Here is a 19,080-nt window from a genome sequence, read left to right as displayed (position 1 = left end):
ACTTCACTTTAATTGCCATCAACAAGAGAACAAGAGTATCTATTTCCCAAAACAATATTGTTTTCTGTTATGTTATTTGCTTTTCCCGAGAAAAAGTAAAAAAAACTCATTTGCGAGAATGCTCTAATTGTTCTTATTGAAGCAAGCTTGGTCGCGCGCGGAGTTGTGCATCGCGCGCACTGGCACGATTTTCGCCTTAAGTGCTTCCAAAAATATAAAATTGTTTGATGATTTCTTCTCTGAAAACAGATGATAGGCTTTCAGTGCTAATGCGATGAATATTTTTGCATATGTGTCTCGTTGCGTAAAATAGGTTTTCGTGTGTGAGCAGAATATTAAATCAGTGTAATTGACATGAGGCTTTGACCTTTGAGACTGGGAAAAAGATCTTTTTTATTTCCCGCTATGGGCAATTCCGATATTTTTGACGATGACGGACAAGTTCTGGCAAATGTCCACTTCTTGGGTTCACAGTTTGTTCAGCATCTCAGGTAAAAAGCGAGATGTGATCTTAAAGATATGCTCAATTAGCGTTATTGCCGTGGGATATTGTGTCTTCCTTTGTACTATTTTCTGTACAATAACCTTAATAATTGCACGACAACTTTTCGCGTGATATTCTTGAAGCCACTTTTTAATGTGGACTGGAAAAAAGTGTTAATCAGGCTGAAAAAAGGTCTTGGGCCAGAATCAGTCCTGAGGTCTCGAAATTTTCAATTGACAAATCTGGTCCATTGGCGATCGATTTATTTCAGAAAATTTAATATGCATTACCCGCCCAGGTCCATTATCGTCGACTGCAGGCTGTCATCAACAGGGATTTCTTAAAAAAAAAAAATTCTCAAGATGTATTGCAATCGATTTCGTTGCAAGATTTTTCTCATTTTTGCACGAAATAAAATTTGGCAGCTCAAATAACATCAGGAGCCCATGGTCTCCTGATAACATAAAATTTTCCTGGGAGTCGACCAGGAAAAAGATCAGGTACCGCCCTTCCAAAGCATTCACTCGGGGTTATCATGTGATGTTTAAATATTCACGTTTTTACAGTTTTATTTAGCTTATTCTCGCGAAAAATTGGGCAATGATTCAAGTTTACGTGAATTTATTTTGTATTGCGAAACACGTGAGGAGGTTACATTGTTTACGTAAACCTAACCCCAGAACGAGGCTGGCACGGTATATAGTTTTGGCGCGCAATCGCCGTTGTTGTCATAACCACATGCTCACACTAGACTCACGAGGGATTTATGTAAATAAACCTAAACTGAGCTTCGAGAGCTAGAATTTCGGGTAAAATACCGGTTTTAAAATCACAAACGTGAATAACTGCGAACCCGGTGACATGGAATCGAGCGATAAGAAGTTGATCGAGAAGGGGAAGGAAGTGAAAGGCGAGCAGACCAGCGATACCAGTGGCAGCAGTAGCGCAGTGGATGAACGCGACGTACAAGTGATTGAGATTGAAGATGAACGAGAGCAGTGGGGGAAGAAAGCAGACTTTTTGCTCTCCTGTATCGGGTTTGCCGTGGGATTGGGAAATGTCTGGCGTTTTCCGTATTTGTGCTATGCCAACGGAGGAGGTAAGTCGCTATTTTTTCAACTTAGATTCATGAATGGAAGTGTTCCTTCTCAATGAACCAGTACGAAGTCTACGATATCCAAAGACAACCGCGTGAAATTTTAGACCATACACCGTTTTCCGGGCAAGTGACCTATTCGACACGGAACCAAATAGGGTTCTCATCTTAAAAACAACCATATTCATCCAATTTTCCTTTAGCAGAGCAATCAGATAAACTTGCGATCTAACCACGCCGTTTTTCGCAGTGAATGAATACATAAACGCAGTCAGTAATTTTACTCTCATTAGCTATGCATGAACAGTTTCCCGCGTCGCGTGTTAGTCATTCCAACGGCTTTAAAACCCGTCTAATGTGACATTTTCAGGACATTTTAGGTGTGCAACCACATAATCTATATTATAAAAAATCTATAAAAGTAGATTTCGAAGTAATTCGTTGTATTCGGTTCCTTGAATATCTTTGCTTTCAGCTATTGTGACGAAGAAATGAATAATTTACCCACCAAACGCTTACCATGTGGTTTTCGGCGAAAAGCCACAGGAATCCTAAACATAACCCTTAACCGAGGGAGATGCTTGTGGATTGTTTTAAACCTGACTTTTTCGTAGTATCTTTATGTGTGCTACACGTTGCGTTGTATTAAGTATTTTTGTAACAAGGCGAACTTCCTTTTGGGCTAAGTAAAATATCTACGCGTCACGTACACTTGCACAGTTCAAAATCGTTGGTTTTTTTTTGTTTGTTCAACTGATCATGTTTGATGCTAAAGTAGCAAATTTCCTCCTTCCTTATATCCTTTGTAAAGTTGTGTGGGAGCAACTTCAGAATACCGGGCCACTTTATTTACATGTGTCGGTGGGCTTTGAAGTCTTACGTGCAAAATAGTTCGAACCGGAAAGTTTCAGTTCTGCACATGCCTATTTTTTCCTTTATGAAATAAATTTATAGAAAACAACTGTTTGTCAGTGAAATCTTTGAGCTGGTTTTGGAGACATTCTCTTCCTTCCGCGATCGAGACGTGGCAGATTTTCAATATGCTAATGAGCTTAGTGATCTTTGGAATGTAAGTGCTCCATCAGTCATCGTGGCGGTCGATCATCTTAAAAAATACAATGTCGTTTGATAATGGGAGGTCAATACATATCAGATGTCTTCCAAATTTATCATTTTGGTCACTAAACTATTGTACTAAAAGATAATTTTTCCATTCATTGTTTAATTAATACCGTATTCATTATCACCTCGTGTCTAGACATAATTTACCTGAAAGTACTGAATTTACATTGAAAAAGATCTTGAATATGGTTGTAACATTTCTTTTCATCCAAACCTTGCACTGTGCACTACAAGATACTCTGTACAGTGTAAATGCACAGTCTATATGTATATATTAGTTTTATCCATAAAATATGTAGACAATGCTGTTGGAAAATGCAGTTACAAGTTTGGTCTGTGTTATGTATCTTCCTGTCCCAGTTATATTATGTCTTAATGTTTCCAAAGTTTTCTTTTGGAAACCTATCCTGTATCACCTTTTTAGACTAGTTGACTCTGGAAGCATGCCTGCATAGAAGGCAAACATGATGATGAAAAATGTTCACATGTTTGAAGTCCACATTGTTCAGTATCAATATTTTATACTATGTTTAGACTATGTCATATCCACCAGTTATAATTGTTTGTCAGTTTCAATCTTTGTCCAAGTGTGTTAAAAATAGAAATCATCCGGTTGCTTTTCTTAGAAGGTAATTTGCGGTTTTATTTATTTCAGGGGCATTCCTTATTCCCTACATAATAATGCTTATATTGTGTGGAATGCCCATGTTCTACATGGAACTGGCTGTCGGCCAGTACTTCAGTCTAGGACCAATCGGGACATGGGGAGCCGTTTGTCCATTGTTTCAAGGTAAAGTGAATCAAGCTTTATACTGGGGCTGTATACTGTCTTGGCATTTCAAAAATGTGTATTTTTGATCCTGTGTGCCCCAGACAGGGTCACTGGGTATAAGCAATACAAGCACTACAGGTATAAGCAATAACTGATTTTAAATGGCACATTGCCTAGCATCAGCTAATGGTTGAAATATTCCTAGTTGACAATGCAAAATATTTTCTGCTATTTGTGGCACCACATCAAAAAAGATCTTTGTGACTGAAAATATTTTTTTGAACACAATTGTTTTTGAAAGTGAGCAACTGTTGGTACAAATATGTCCTGATGTGTTTGCTTAGGACTTCTGTGAAGATTTTGACTCAGTCTGGTTATTTGCACACTGTCAAGTTTGAAAAAAAAAAAAAAAAAAGATTTAACACTTGCCCTGGACATTTAGGGCAAGTGGATTTTCTTGCTGGGCAAGTGACTCTTCATTCTCACTTGCCGTATGAGCAAGGGCCTGGGCAAGCCGTCTGTGGACTAAATAAGAAAAAAAAATAAACTAAGACTTGCCCAGCGCAAGCAAAATTCGAGAGGTGCTTGTCCGAAGGGCAAGCTGGAATTCAAATGTTTTTGTGAGCCCTGTTAAAGCCAAATACAACTAAATCTTCCATTGTGACAGTCACATGAAACTGATGTTGTTTTGAAGTTTAAGTTTGCATCCCTTTTGCTTACTTTGCACTATCAAAAACTCTTATAGTTGTCATCAATCCTCCGTAGGGAAAAAGATGGCGACTGGTACATTTAACCATAGTTCTTAGCGCACGAAAACCTTAACAATGCTCATAAAAATGTACAGAAACGTTATAAAATTTTCAAACCTAGGCTACTTAATATCCTTAGTACAGGGACAAATATTGTAAAAATTTGGCTTTCTTTGTGCCGTTTAGGCTGTGTTAGGTTCGCAGGGCATTGTGGTAAAATGTACAGCCGCCATCTTTTTTCCTACGGTGGATTGCAGTTCCCAAACTGGTAAAATGACTTCTCTTTTCCATGTTTTTGATCCTTCGTGCATGTGGTAGCATCATGCCAGCCTTTGAAACCAAGCTGTACCCTTTCTTTGTCTACTGTTCTTCTCCAGGTATGTCTTGGTCTGCCTCCCAAAGCTTACACTTTGGGGTCCAAATTAGAGCTACTTTAAGGTGGTCATGGAAATTTATATCACATGTGAATGTCACAAGAAGGTAACATGATCTCTGGTTTTCTTTTAGGGGTTGGATTTGCAAGCATGATGGTGTCCTTCCTGGTGTGTGTTTACTACAACATTATCATTGCTTGGTGTTTGTACTACCTTTTCTTGTCGATGGCCAAGGATGTACCCTGGAAGTCTTGCGGTAATTGGTGGAATACTGACAAATGTTTTGCAGGGCGCATTCCTGAAACTAGCTGTTCTGCTGTTGCGAACAGCAGTGCTTCCCTAGGTAATGGTACTGCTGCCTTTGCTAATAAAACTGCTGCCCTGGTTAATGCAACTGCCTCTAACTGCACGTTGGCCAAAGATTTCACTTCTCCACCTTTGGAGTATTGGGAGTGAGTAATCTTGTATGCAATGTAGCAGTCAAAGATTTGTTTTCTATTTTACAGTGTATATTAATTGACTTGTGGCATTTTTCGTTATTTGGCTTTCAACTTACAGCAATATGTTTGTCCCTTGCAGAAATTATGTTCTGCGCATAACAGATAGCATTGGAGATGCAGGAATTTTTAGATGGGAGATATTGCTTTGTTTACTTGCAGCATGGATTGGTGTGTATTTCTGTATGTGGAAAGGTGTCAAGTCATCTGGAAAGGTAACAATATGAAATTAAATTTGTTTTATGTGGTAAATGTGAACATTTTGGTCTCTCAGATGTACAATTTAAGTTTATAAAATGTTTTCTATTTTTTTCTTAAAGGTTGTGTATTTCACTGCAACCTTCCCATATGTTGTGCTTTTCATTCTGTTTATTCGTGGAGTCACACTTCCAAATGCAAGTGAAGGCATCATTTACTATTTGAGGCCAGACTGGGTGCGCCTGAAGGATCCTAAGGTAAGCCAAAGTTGTGGATAAGCAAGGCTGTCGTCTGAGACAAATTACAAGGTGCTCAAAGGTTCCTAACCCTGAAATGCTGGGTGCCCAGCACTTAAGCTTATATGAAAAAATAAGTTTTTTCCAGTCGCCCAAAGGCAAAATTTAGTTATCTGTGGCACCTGCAGCGCTTCTAGAGCACAGCCCGGTTAAGGAAACTATACTTTCTTTGCACACTGGGTTTAGAAAAATTACTTGTTAGACTGTTGGTTTGTCTCTATTTCCTGTGTATGATTTGTTGTTTTGCTTTTCTAGTATTTGAAAAGTATATGAAAAGAGCTACATTTAGAAATCATTTCTTTTCTGTTAAGGTGTGGGTTGCAGCTGCTACTCAGATTTTCTACTCTCTGGGAATTGGCTTTGGTTCACTTGTGGCCATGGGGAGTTACAACAAGTTCCATAACAATGTATTCAAGTGAGTGCTTTGGCTTTGTATGTATTGTGATCATGGGAAAGCTAAAATGAGCTTGGATGACAACACAGATTGGTCATCCACTTCATTAAAGGACACGCAACTCAAAATGTACAGCACAGGTCAATGTTATTGTTGCTCAAAAATCTCAGAACCTTAGTTTGGATATCAGAAAAGTGGGGACAAATTTGAAGTCAAGGATTTAGGTGATTGCAAAGAGCTTCCACTATTTTGATAATTTTCCTTTTCACCCTCTTCAATGCAAGAAGTAAATCATCACTCAAAGTGCAATCTTTCATTGCATAACCGGCATTGACAAAATCTGGATCGGACCGAATCACGGATCGGATCACAGACCGGACCACAGATCGGATCAAGGAAAAAAATTCAAAATTCAAAATTTTGTTGAGCAAATTACACTAGAGTGACTACTGTGAGCAGAACGTTTTATTTAATTTAGGTGTGATATTCCTTTATTCTTTTATAATATCAAGCCAACTGGAAGCTGGTCACAGAAGAATTTTTTTCAAGCTGTTGGGTTTTGATTGTGATGATCAATCATGTCTTCATATCTTTCTCCGCAGTTCAACTATATGATATTTCGTATATTCACTTGCACTCTTCACCATCTAGGGGTATATGTGACCTTTCACGCGAAAACGTGCATTAACGACTTTCCGTTACACGGGTGAAACGAACAGCCATCGAACGGGTTACAAACGGGTCACCAAGCCGTTTGAAACGGGTTTCAATGAGTGTTCGAACGGGTGATTAAGTATTCCGAATGGGTAGCCTAGCCGTTCGAACGGCTCAGGGAAAATTGCGAACGGGTAGCCTAACCGTTCGAACGGCTCAGAAAAAATTGCGAACGGGTAGCCTAACCGTTCGAACGGCTCAGGAAAAATTGCGAACGGGTAGCCTAACCGTTCGAACGGCTCAGGGAAAATTGCGAACGGGTAGCCTAACCGTTCGAACGGCTCAGGGAAAATTGCGAACGGGTAGCCTAACCGTTCGAACGGCTCGCAAAACATTCCGAACAGGTAACGAAACAAACCGTTCGATCGGCTCATAAAAAATTTCGAACGGCTCATAAAAGACTTTCGAACGGGTGATCTAAACGTTTGAACAGCTCATGAAATCTTCAAACGAGCAGTCACGAACGGCTTAGAAACTTCATGATTATAATTCGTTTAGTTTATTTCGAATGGTGCCGTGCCGCTACACATCTCACTTAAAATAATTTCGAGCGGATGGCTGTTAATCATTGAAACTGCTCCTGTTACTACTTTATTTCACCACTGAAAGCCAAAGAAAGTAAACCTGAAATGCAGAGAACATTCGTAACTGAGTTTGCTGAGGCGGAACTCGAAAGAAAATCAACGGCAAATGCAAACTTGGTAAGTATTTGCGGTGATGTTTTTTCTAGCTTTTTTACAAAAAAAATACTCCAACTTTCTGTTTCTAACAGTTCCCGATACATTTTCAAATTGTATGTTATGCTAACCCTTACTTTTGACTACGACTCAAACGCATTGCCATCAGTTCAGTTCGGCTGCGTGTCTCTACACCGATCTCGATAAATTTGCATACAAGTTACACAACAGTGACAGGTAACGCAACACCAGCCAAACGCATCAATCACTTTGACAGTAGGACGCGTTGTCATAACTACTCTCTAGCAGGAACTATTTTTTACAGTAAAAACCTTCATCATGGCTGAATGCGATCTGCTTGACGTGCTCAAAAGCGAAGAAATCATAGCAAAAGTGACAAAGTTTTTACAAGAAGGATGCGGGTGCTCTCGTGGCACGAAAGGCGGCCAGTGTTGTGAACAGTTTTCGAAGGAAGCTGTTCTTTCCAACTTAAACAATTGCCTGGAACTGTCGCATGGAGAGATTCTCGCGCAGATAGAAAAAGCTGGATTCTTTTATACACGGTCGTTTATGGGAGTCTTTGTCAATTCTTTGTCTTTCAGTACAGCCCAAAAATAATGCATGCGCAAGAACTTCTTTTTGCGTCCGCAAGCGGGCAACTTCAGATTTAACCTACCGTCCGAACCGCCTAAGAAGTAACAGATGATTGCAGCCGTTCGAATGGCCAAAGAAAAAGTAAAGTACGGATGCGCATTTGATGAAACTTCGAATTCTTTGATCGGCGTGAGCTGCTGTTTGCATGTTCTACAAAGTGTTTATATCTATCAAAACATAAACAAATGTAGCCGAAGAAGAAGATGATTCTCACCACTTTGTCTACTGTTTACTACACTGTTTACAATTATTATTATTATTATGATGTGTCCCGGAGTCCCAGACCCGCGGCGTGAAATGAGCTTGTTTGAAATGGCTTTTTCTCTCCGGAATGTTCCTTGTGGCAAAGGCTAAAAATACATCGTATTTACTGGGAAGTGTAACCCAAATTTTACAACAAGCAAGCTTCTCAGTCGACGGAAACAAGCACAGGACTTTGCATGCATGACAAAAGCGTGACTCAGTTTTTTCACGCATTGTTAATGTTTGAAACTTAATGCAAATTCAGGGCGTCACAACAACATGATTGTTATCTTACCTGCTCATCTTACCTGTTATCTTACCGTATGTTTAGAAACGCAAAATATATTTTCTGCAAGAGCTCTTCACCTGTAATAATAACTTTGCGAGAAGTTTTTAAAATTTACAACATCGTAGTTCTCATTTGTTTACACAAGCAGCGGTTCAGTGTGAGCTTTGAACGAAAGTTGTCTTCGCTCACAGATCATGCAAGAAGAAAGCGAAAACAGCACTTCTGAATCGGCATTCGGAAGCAAAAACTGTTGGATCCCAGGCTAACTACACCGTAGTTCGATTTTTCTGTGTGGTCTGTTTCTTCATGAGCTTCATTATTTGGAGATATTTTGTGATTGTCGCGTAATCTGCTAGCAGACTGTTCAAGTGATCGAAGGGCTTTTTTCCTTAGGTGACATGAACACGCGAGTACCCGAACAGGTTAAGACAACCGCTCATATGCCTAGATATTTTTATTCCTGAATGGATGATCAAAGCCGTTCAACGTTTTACTGAAGTCGTTTGAACAGATGGATGTTCCAGCGAACGGGTGAGCAAGTTGTTCGAACGGTTGGATGTTTTTAACAAACGGGTGAGCAAGTCGTTTGAACGGTTGGACGTTTTTATCGAACGGATGAGCAAGTCGTTCGAACGGTTGGACTTTTTTATCGAACGGGTGAGCAAGTCGTTTGAACGGTTGGATGTTTTTAACAAACGGGTGGGCAAGTCGTTCGAACGGCTGGACGTTTTTATCGAACGGGTGAGCAAGTCGTTCGAACGGCTGGACGTTTCTACCAAACGGGTGAGCAAGCCGTTCGAACGGATGCAAATTTTTTGAACGGATGACCCAGGTCGTTCGAACGAATGCAAATTTCTTTCAAATGGCTTTCAAACGGCTTCTAAACGGAATTCCGTTCAAAAACGGAAAGTCGTTATAGCACGTTTTCGCGTGAAAGGTCACATATTACGAACTCACAATGTGATCAACTCCCAGTTGGCTTGATAGCTCAGTTGGTAGAGCACTGCACCGGTATCGCAGAGGTCAAGGGTTCGAGTCCCATTCAGGCCTGAATTTTTTTTTCAGGCTGTAATTTCATGACCGCTTAAGTTGTGTGTATAATTGCGATGATCAATCATGTCTTCATATCTTTCTCCGCAGTTCAGATAAATGATATTTCGTATATTCACTTGCATCAAAGGTAAACTGTCATAAAACGAGTCAGCATGGTAATAATAGGACGAACGTATGAATCGAAACACAAAAACTAAAAACACTAAAAAAAATTAAACACCTGATGATTTCAAACAATTTTCATTTTTGAGACAAGTGTATACTTTTACAAGATGTGAGTTTGGAATACAATATTTCGCACTGGAATAAAACGAAACAAACCATTTGTATTTCAAGGAAATATAGCTGTTTTGCAAAAAATTATAGGAATAACATCGATAGTGTGAATGATAACGCAACCCGAGAATAAACAACATATTAGGAGTTATGTCACGATTTTGAGAGTCATTTTTAGGATCGTAAAGAGTTGCCTTTGAGTAGAATAAAACCTTAAAATGATTGTGTTCTAGGTTAGAAAACACTTAAGAGGCAAGAACAAATCAAAACGGAATGAGGATCGTTAAGGATGGCAAAGATTAACGAAGACTGCAAATGACGAACTCGAAAAACTAGACTAGTTTTTTCAAAACGCACAATCGTGACGTAGCTCTTTAAAGCAAGCCATGTCCATAAGTTTTCTCATTAACTGTAACGCCAACTGTGACGCTCACATCTGACACAAAAATGTAGCCAAGAATTAGCTACTGATACAGACAACAATTTCAAAAACGAGAATGGGAGGTTCACGCAAGCTTCAAGCCAACTAATGTTCAAATATAACTACATCTGCCTGTTCATTACAATTTAAATTCGTCGTAAATTAAGCAGTTATGTGGCTTTTTAAATGACCTCTTGTCATTCTCGGTAATTAACATGTCATTGCGTCAAATTCGGGATTCTTATTTTTCACATATTTTAGTCTTCCACTTTTATTTTTTATTTATTATTATCTTATAAATGATTTGATTTTTTGGGGGATTTTTTTTTCTTTAAAACTTTGTTTTGTTCTTTTTTCTGTGATCCGACCCGTGATACGGTCCGTGATCGGTCCGGTCCGGTCCGGTCCGGTCCGGTCCGATCCTGGTTTTGTTGACGCTGTTGCATAACTGAGACTTAAGATATATGTTGTTTTCTTTGTAGTTACATAATATTGTTTTGAATGTACTTAATATTTGCTTTCCTTGGTAGAGATGCAATGATGATCTCACTAATCAACTGTGGAACCAGCATTTTTGCTGGCTTTGTCATCTTTTCAACACTGGGCTTTATGGCACATGTTCTGAACAAAGACATCACAAAAGTGGCAGCTTCAGGTACAGACCACAGCAACACAAAGCAAATGTAGTTTGTGTAAATCTGGCTTGATGTTAATTAGGCAAACAAGCTCTAGACATAACCAAACTGGTAGTAGTACCAAGCTTTGTACTTAACACCTATTTACTCAAGTTCGTTTCCCTCATTGTAGATAGTAACTTGAGCCATAAAGGGACAGGAAAGTCGTGGACAGTTACATTTAGCAGGCATTACAGTATCTTGTAAAGAAAAAGTAACAGTTCTGTTCCCAAGGTTCTGTGTGAACTGTGGGTCGTCTTCTGTTTTAATGGCCAACTGAAAAAAACAGGTGATTGATTGTGTACATGTTATTACTCTCTCTAGGTCCTGGCCTCGCTTTTGTTGTGTACCCAGAGGCTATCGCTCAAATGCCAGTATCACCACTATGGGCCATTCTGTTCTTCTTCATGCTGCTTACACTGGGTCTTGACAGTCAGGTAATTAAAATTGTGCAATGTCTTAACTTTATAACAGTGAAATATTTTGCTTTAGGCTACTAGTTCCACGTGTACCTGAATGTTTTGTAGGAGAAGCTTGCTAAGAAGGGACAAGTGCCATTTCTAAAAATCTGCTCAAGATACTGTGTTGGTAACACAAGAGCATTGAACATTTGTCAATTTTGCATTCAACTTTGATACATTTTAAGGTGGTCAAGTTGCTTGAACAGTCAAAGGCTTCAATAAGGTGATATACATGTACAGTCAATAGAAAACTAACATCAAATCAGACATTAGAAACATAAAGGGACGAACCATTGTAATATTCAGCTTCAAATAAAACTTACTTTCATAGATAATTCATACACATTTTCCTATTGTTTCTTAGTTTGGCATGATGGAAGCAGTCATCACAGGTGTAGTTGATGAGTACCGCATATTCCGAAAGCACAAAGAACTCTTCATCCTTATTGCATGTATTCTCTGCTTCCTTCTTGGCCTGCCATGCGTCATGCAAAATGGAGCGTATGTTTTGAACCTGTTTGATTATCAGTCAGGAGGTGTTTCTCTCCTGTTTTTGGGATTCTTTGAAACTGTTACCTTAGCCTGGATCTATGGCACAGACAGATTCTCTCTCGATATTGAGAAGATGATTGGTCGCCGTCCTGGAGTTTGGTGGTGGTTCTGCTGGAGGTTTTGTTCACCACTCATCATGGCAGGAATATTCCTGTTCAGCATCTCCCAGTGGGGTGGAGTTTCCTATAACGATTACAAATATCCACCTTGGGCTGAATTTTTTGGATGGGTTCTGGCCTTATCATCAATGCTGTTCATTCCTGGAATTGCAATCTGGCAGTTGTACCGGACTCCTGGCACATTCACGGAGGTATGTGTGCTTAAACTAACGTGAGGCCTTCTTCCTGAAAGTAATCATGTTGTAGTTGGTCAGAATATCAATACATATGTAAGATTGTCAAGCACACAGGCGACAGGCCAAAGAAGTTATTTGCTGGATGTTGCATCAGGAAACAAAATTCAAAGCTCTCTCCTTGTGTTGTGCCACCATCTAAGTGTGTCCAGTCTTGACAATCATTTTCCCTAGTTTTTGTGTTAAGTTTGTTCTCTTGCACATAAGCTAATTTTTGACAATAGTTTTTCTTTGATCCAGTGTTAAATTTGTATTTCTCAGTGATTGGCATGATATCTAGATTGTTTTCTATTGAAAATGAAGGGAAACAGTTATCCATGATCAATAATGGTAATTGAAGTAAGTGGAGTGCAATTTGGTCTGAAATCATAGGCATGATTTCAAAAACTCATTGGAGCATGACAAAGAAACAAGCAGTTCTGAAGTCAGAATGAAAATAGTCTACTTGAGGTATAAAAGTTCAATTCTCGTCACCTGAATCAATGATGGAAGGCCTTCCTTTCTTCTGTGGTTGAGGCTGAGACTTTTCATTGTCTTTGGAGAAGGAACTTGAAGGTACATATCCTGTGTAATTCTGCTATCGATTTCTTTTGAGTTGTGAAACTCCCTCGAGTGTACAATGCCCAGTGGATAGTAGGTTTTTTTTCTTTTAAATACCGTTCAATGGCATGATTTTAAGGGAGTCCAGCTCATTATCTCCGTTTCTTTTTGTGACCTCTGCGTAGTACTCAATAGTCAGGACCTTGTCAAGTTCTTGTGGCGCTATTTGTTTTAAGATATTTCCAAGATGGCGGGACTGGTACCAGCTTCGTAAGACGTTAGTTCATTCACTATTTTGTGCAGTGTGGTGTATTTTGACTGTCTTGTTCACGGCGACAGAGTTGAGCTCTTTTGTTGCTTCATTTGAAACTACTGGAAACCTGGAAACATCTACCTTCTTGAGATGGCTCTGAATTTGTTGTTGTGTGGTTTTCGTTTGTTTATGTTTTACTGGACTCGGTATCAAACGGACCTTAAGCTGATGTTGAAGAAAATTGCTAAAATATTCGTCAAAATGGACACTGAAAGTTGGAAACTTCCAATAAAGTAGGTCTTCAGCCTGAAGGAGCTCATAATCATCATTCAGAAACTGTAATTAATTAAATTCGTTAATTTTTTTGGAAAAAATCTACAATAACAAAAAAGTTTTGGCAATAGTAGTTGCAAAATTCTCCACACAGTGGCTCTTTGCCTTTCATTTTCCTGAAATTTTATTGATTACTTTAAACTATCTTGAAATCTGATAAGTTGTTTTGTTTTATTGTCCCATTCTCATTGGCTGAGAAAAATATGCAATTTAGAGCAAAAAATAGTGCGATTCTTGAATAAATCACACCACTGAGAGCCAATCAGATTGTGAAGATGACCAGTGATTTCAAAATGGATTTAATAAAAACATTTATTTTCCATTTTGCAGAGACTTTACATCTGCCTGAAACCTGACCCTGTTGTTCAAAGAGAGATCGAGGAAAAGCAAGGTCTTGATCACAGAGTTGAGCTTGTAAAAGTGTAAAAAGGTGAGTTGCTGTGTTACAGTACTGATCAGAAGAAACCTAACAGGGAACGCGTGACCAAACGTGTTCTGTTTCCGTTCCACACGCATTCCCGTTCCCATTCTGTATCCGTTCTGTATCCGTTCTGAATCCGTTCCGTATACGTTCTGTATCCGTTCCATTCCCGTTCTGTATCCATTCTGTGCTTTTCTGTTCCCGTTCTGTTAGCGTTCCATCGGTAAGCGTTCTTGGAACTTGTTCAAAGGAACGAGGTTTCCGAGAACTCGTTTACAAGATTCGATTAGCGACACTCATTTGCATTTCATAAAATGGGTTAAAACTCTCGCCTTTATGGGAGAATAGGGACAGTAAACTTAAATTTTCATGGTGAAAATATGAGTCCAGTTACTCGAGAAATACGGGAAGATGGTATTGTAACTTCAAGGCCAGTTTATGTTAAGTCTTTTTTCCGAAACGATACGAAGCGACCAGCAGTCTGTGTGATTGCCTGAGGAAAGGAAGAAGTAAACCAGCTTGCCAAGCACTTTTAATACCATCGACGAAAAAATGCAAACAAAAGACGGACTTTTGGCTCTTGTATTTACACGAATACTTTTAGTGAGATTTAACATTGAAGTATCGGCGAAAACTGTTTGGCGAATGCGGCAGAAACTAGGCTGGAGGACGCGAGCGGTGCAAAGTACTGACAAAAAGCCAAAGCGCGCATTTTGTGATACTTTTACTGACGTTATTTTCACAGGCGAATTTTCAGTAAAGACTGAACGTTATCCTTGCCGATCCTTCCGCAAAGGTGGTGAACAACACTGTGCTAAAGGTCAACCAAGACATCGATGTTTTGTTTTGTTTCTCTTCACAAGGAAGCCTTTCAATCCCAGTCTAACTCGACTCATCCATCCATTTCCTTATTTGGACATAAGTTGAGCTTGTTGATAATAACAAAATGGCCGCGATAAACTCGAAATGGACGAGAAGATGCAGGGAAGATGCCAGCTTAGTGCATGTAAAGAGAAATAAAAAAAGACATAAAATTATTCGTTCTGTCATTTTCTCAAGATCTCCGGGCTGGACAAAAATTGCACGAATGTGTATTTAAAGTTACATTGTTTCCAAATCCTCGGTAAGCACTCTGATAGCGTAACTTACTACCATGTGTTCTGAAGAACGCGTTCTCATATAGTTTGCGTTCTGGAGAATGCTTTTTTCCATTTTTGTGATTCGTAACCATTCCGTATCCATTCCATTTCCGTTCTGTACCCGTTCTGTTTGCGTTCTCATACCCGTTCTGTATCCGTTCCGTTCCCGTTCGCAAACGCGTTCCCTGTTAGGTTTCTTCTGATCGGTACTGTATTTTGCTGTAACAAATTAATCAATGATTTCCTAGTAAAAATACTTGAGCTGTGTTTTACAGTTATGACAACACATGGAGTATTACATGTATGCTGGTACAACTGGCATTTCTAGTGTTACACTGTACCCATATTTGTAGGAACTCTGTTCATAAGAGTACAGGGCTAATAGAGGCAGTTGGTAAGGATAAAGTTTCATACAAACCAAGTAGCCTGTCAGGCTGTAGCATGTAGCAACTAGGAGTATTTCTACTCCCTCCCTCCTCCTCCCCCTTTGGTGGAATGCTAGTCCATCGCAGGGTTACCCCCAGCAATAAATTCTTTGGTACCCATTTATACACCTGGATGGAGAGAGGCACTGAGAGTAAACGTGTCTTGCCCAAGAACACAACATGATGTCCCAGGCCATGGCTCGATCCAGAGTCGAGCACACGAACCATGAGGCCACTGTGCCTCCCAAGAGACAGTTGAGTGCCACCTAAACTGGAGTGAATTTTCATTTGTCATGTTTAAGATGGTAAAACTAATTTCTGTGTTTTCTGTCTGGTTTGTAGGATGTGTGGGAAGAGTTGTGTTGATTTGATATTACGTGGTTTGTAAATAAAGAATAATTGTCCCAAAGGTGACATCAGGGACTGATCTGAGATCTAAGAAGTATGCTTGTTCCCCTACATACTCCAAGAGCTGCAAGAGAAATGCATCAAGGCTGATGTTGAAAATTCTCCTTTTGGAGGAGTTGCTGTGACTGTTGGGAAGTCATAATGATGAAGTCCCCAGGGTAGTTGCAGTTACATGAAATTTCACAGATATGGGTGACATCTCTCAAGGAAGTGCTGCTACGAGTTGCAATGCTTGAAAACGAGTATGGTGTAAACCTGCATGTTGAGGTTACTGACAGTCAAAGACCTGCCAAACATCCACAGGCACCTTCATTTTATGTAGCTGTTTACGAGATGAAAAGTTGGTGTTAACTCAAAGGGTTACAGGGTCACAGGGTTACCAATTTAAAGTTGGAAACTAAATTGGAACCCTTATTGAGTTTTAAAAACCCCTTTTGTAATAGAGTATAATTTTCTTAGAGTGTACCTATTTTGTTACAGCATTTGCCAAGCATTTGTAATTTGTAGCCCGGTGCTACAGAATACAGTGGAACCTTTTAATGTGAACACCAGTATATTTTGCAGAGGTGTTCATATTACCTAGGTTTTATGTAATCATAAAGTGAGAATGGTGACTGCTGGGTCAAAATTAACAAACCATTTTTATTTGCCAAGTTCGTCGGCTGTCTACTAGTTGAGGTTCAGTTGTAGTATACAGGTAAATCATTCATAACATCAATCGTATTTAAAGCTTGGTTTGTAGTGAATTTGATGGCTGTGCCATCTAAGACTAGCAGCTCTTGAGCACAGTGGCTGTTGAAAGCAAAATCCCCTTACATTGATCACTTTTGGTGTTTTCTGCAGAAAGAATTACAGACAACTCTCCAGTTTTCTATAAGATTTGATGTCTGAATGCATGTATAGAAGCCTAGAGGTTGTCAAGACATTTAGAGGTAAAATTGACACAACTTTGCAGTTTCAGTTTTCTAAATCTAAGTTGTGCCTTTAGTAAGGTCCAAATGTAATTTGCAGTTTCAGTTTCGTAAATGTAAGTCGTTTATTTAGAAAGGTCCAAATGTACTGTGAAGATACAAGTATTTAAAGAAATGTCTAATCCTAATTTGAGTTGTGGTAGTGTACTTAAATATTGCAAGCTAAGCTAAAAAGATAGTATATCTAGATGAATATTTAGATTATTTCTCACTGCAGCTGAAGTGTTTTGTATAGTAATTGAAGAGAACTTTTAATGTGTACATTGATGGATTGCATGAAGATGCATGCCTCCAGTGAGATTTGGAATTATAAAGAAAACATTGTCGTTTGTTAAAAAAAAATCATACACCAGCTGTTAATACCTATTAATGTTTGATTATGTAAAAGTGGTTTAATTGAGATTTTAGGTTCAGGTCAACACAGTCAGTGATGGAGTCTTCATCATGAGGAGTACTGTAAATGACTAAATAAGCCCTCCCTCCCAAAATAGCCCCTCCTGTCTGCAGCACTAGATCAAATTTTGAAAAAGCCAGTCAATGAGTAGCAAATGACATGCCAGACTGTAAACATGCTTCAAGAAAGTCATCTTATCCTCCACTATGCAACCTAGTAGTCACTTTCTAGATAGCTGCATGTATCCAAACCCTCCAGCTGGGCTGGGTTGTTTAGAGCCTAAATAAGCTAACCCAGTTTTGATTTCAGTTCTGTAACTTTTTGGTGAGGTTTTATGTTTATATTGTTTGTCCTTCAGTTTTGTGTTTGAATCTCAAACTACACCAAACAAACAGTGAAAAACATTTTTATATTGGAAAAATTAATGCTGCGGCTAGGTTAGCGTCAACAGCCTTTCGAACAACCCGGCCCAGAAGGATTGGAAGTATCAATATAAGATGATTGATGTAGATTAAATCATAGTATACACATGGCCGTTAAGATTGGCAAAAACAGTACATTGACAGACTGTTCTATCAATCTTAAAGGCTGTATACCTGTTTGAGTTTGCATTAAATTCCATTGCAGAAATGTTTAGGTTCTTAATTGGTAAAATTCTTGTTTGAGAGGTTCATAACTTTGTATTCTAAGTGTTCAATGGTTGTACTTTGTTGTTATTCAATAGATGTTATTTTATTACCAACTTTGTTTCATCTGTGGCCATTGTAAGTATATAGTTGAAAACAGTTTTCTTTTGTTCACAACAAAGAAAGTATGGACACGTTTGCTGTAATTCTGCTATCTGAAACAGTACTGTGAAAACTCTACACAGTACGTGTAGGTATACTTAGAAAATCGGTAACGGTTCACTTGCGCTTCTGTTCGTTACTTCGTTTAGAACATAGGCCCGCATCGCATTCACGTAGAGGCTTACATTTAACCTGACCTTTATACTAACTGTATACTATCTGACAAGTAAACCACTAGTAATTCAACTTATAAACTAAACCTGCTATAAGGATGGGTAAATTCTGAGAATTACAAAATGAGTGCCCCTTTATGAAGTGTGGAGATCACTGAGAGAGTGATAACCTTATCTCTTAGGTAAGATATTACAATACATAACAGCCCAGTGTCCACTAAAACCTTCGTTTACAATCGAGAGGTTGTGAATAGATTGCTGACATTTGGCATCTCTTTTTGCCCAAGGTAAAGTACCCTAAATTTCTAAGCTTTGTTAGGCATTTATGGAAAATAAATTGATCCGGAAAAAAATGGGCACTGGTCGAAAAAACTTTCCAAGCTCTTTACTGATAAAGGTGTAATCTCTGTCAACTTGGTCAATTTCATTTAGATTGGCCTTTTTGGGTGATCTTGATAAGTCTCCACCATTCCCCAGTGGATGTATTGTATCAAGACTACTGAACGTTTGTAATGCATCGCGGTTACATTTTAGTTCCCGCGTTCCAAGAGCGTGACGTTAGTCTAGGGAAACAAAACTAAACTAGTGAGACAATCTCAGATAGTGCAGAGCGCAATTGATAGCTCTGGTACAGTAGTCCCATAAGTACTCACCCCTACTCGGTTCACTTCCGGTTTGTGTCTACCTTGGTAGTCTGCTACGGCTTTTCCCCTTTGCAGTGTGTATGTTTCAAGGTTGTATTTTCATTCAAGGTCCAAACATTACGCACAAATTAATTACTACTGGTGCTTTAAGTTGATTTTCGTTCATTTTAAATTCAACAATACGCTGAAGCAGCAAACGTGACAATTTAGCTCTTCACGCCAACTTTGTAACTTGATACTTTT

The 19,080-nt window shown here is 39.0% G+C and overlaps 1 protein-coding gene across 1 annotated transcript; it reads left to right on the top strand.

Moving 5' to 3' along the window:
* Positions 1-1,191: 1,191 nt before the first annotated feature.
* On the top strand, positions 1,192-17,974 carry LOC110050117 (sodium- and chloride-dependent GABA transporter 1-like). Its single transcript, XM_089279002.1, has 11 exons — positions 1,192-1,583; positions 3,358-3,492; positions 4,731-5,049; positions 5,177-5,309; positions 5,415-5,549; positions 5,900-6,003; positions 10,840-10,964; positions 11,308-11,420; positions 11,809-12,306; positions 13,805-13,904; positions 15,802-17,974. The coding sequence occupies exons 1-10, from the start codon at positions 1,346-1,348 to the stop codon at positions 13,898-13,900; spliced, it is 1,896 nt and encodes a 631-aa protein (XP_089135128.1). The 5' UTR covers positions 1,192-1,345; the 3' UTR covers positions 13,901-13,904; positions 15,802-17,974.
* The last annotated feature ends 1,106 nt before the right edge of the window (positions 17,975-19,080 follow it).

Source organism: Orbicella faveolata, unplaced genomic scaffold (genome assembly GCF_042242905.1).
Source record: "Orbicella faveolata isolate gen_17 unplaced genomic scaffold, um_ofav_v1 contig_47, whole genome shotgun sequence".
NCBI lineage: Eukaryota > Metazoa > Cnidaria > Anthozoa > Scleractinia > Merulinidae > Orbicella > Orbicella faveolata.
The sequence above is the reverse complement of the archived record's forward strand: the minus strand, read 5'-3'. Positions and strand labels throughout refer to the sequence as shown.

Bases quoted from the DNA above. Each gene is read 5' to 3' on its own strand.
- LOC110050117 (XM_089279002.1), top strand. From the start codon at position 1,346: ATGGAATCGAGCGATAAGAAGTTGATCGAGAAGGGGAAGGAAGTGAAA. The intron at 6,004-10,839 runs GTGAGTGCTTTG...TTTCCTTGGTAG, and splicing joins TTCCATAACAATGTATTCAA to AGATGCAATGATGATCTCAC. The intron at 11,421-11,808 runs GTAATTAAAATT...ATTGTTTCTTAG, and splicing joins CACTGGGTCTTGACAGTCAG to TTTGGCATGATGGAAGCAGT.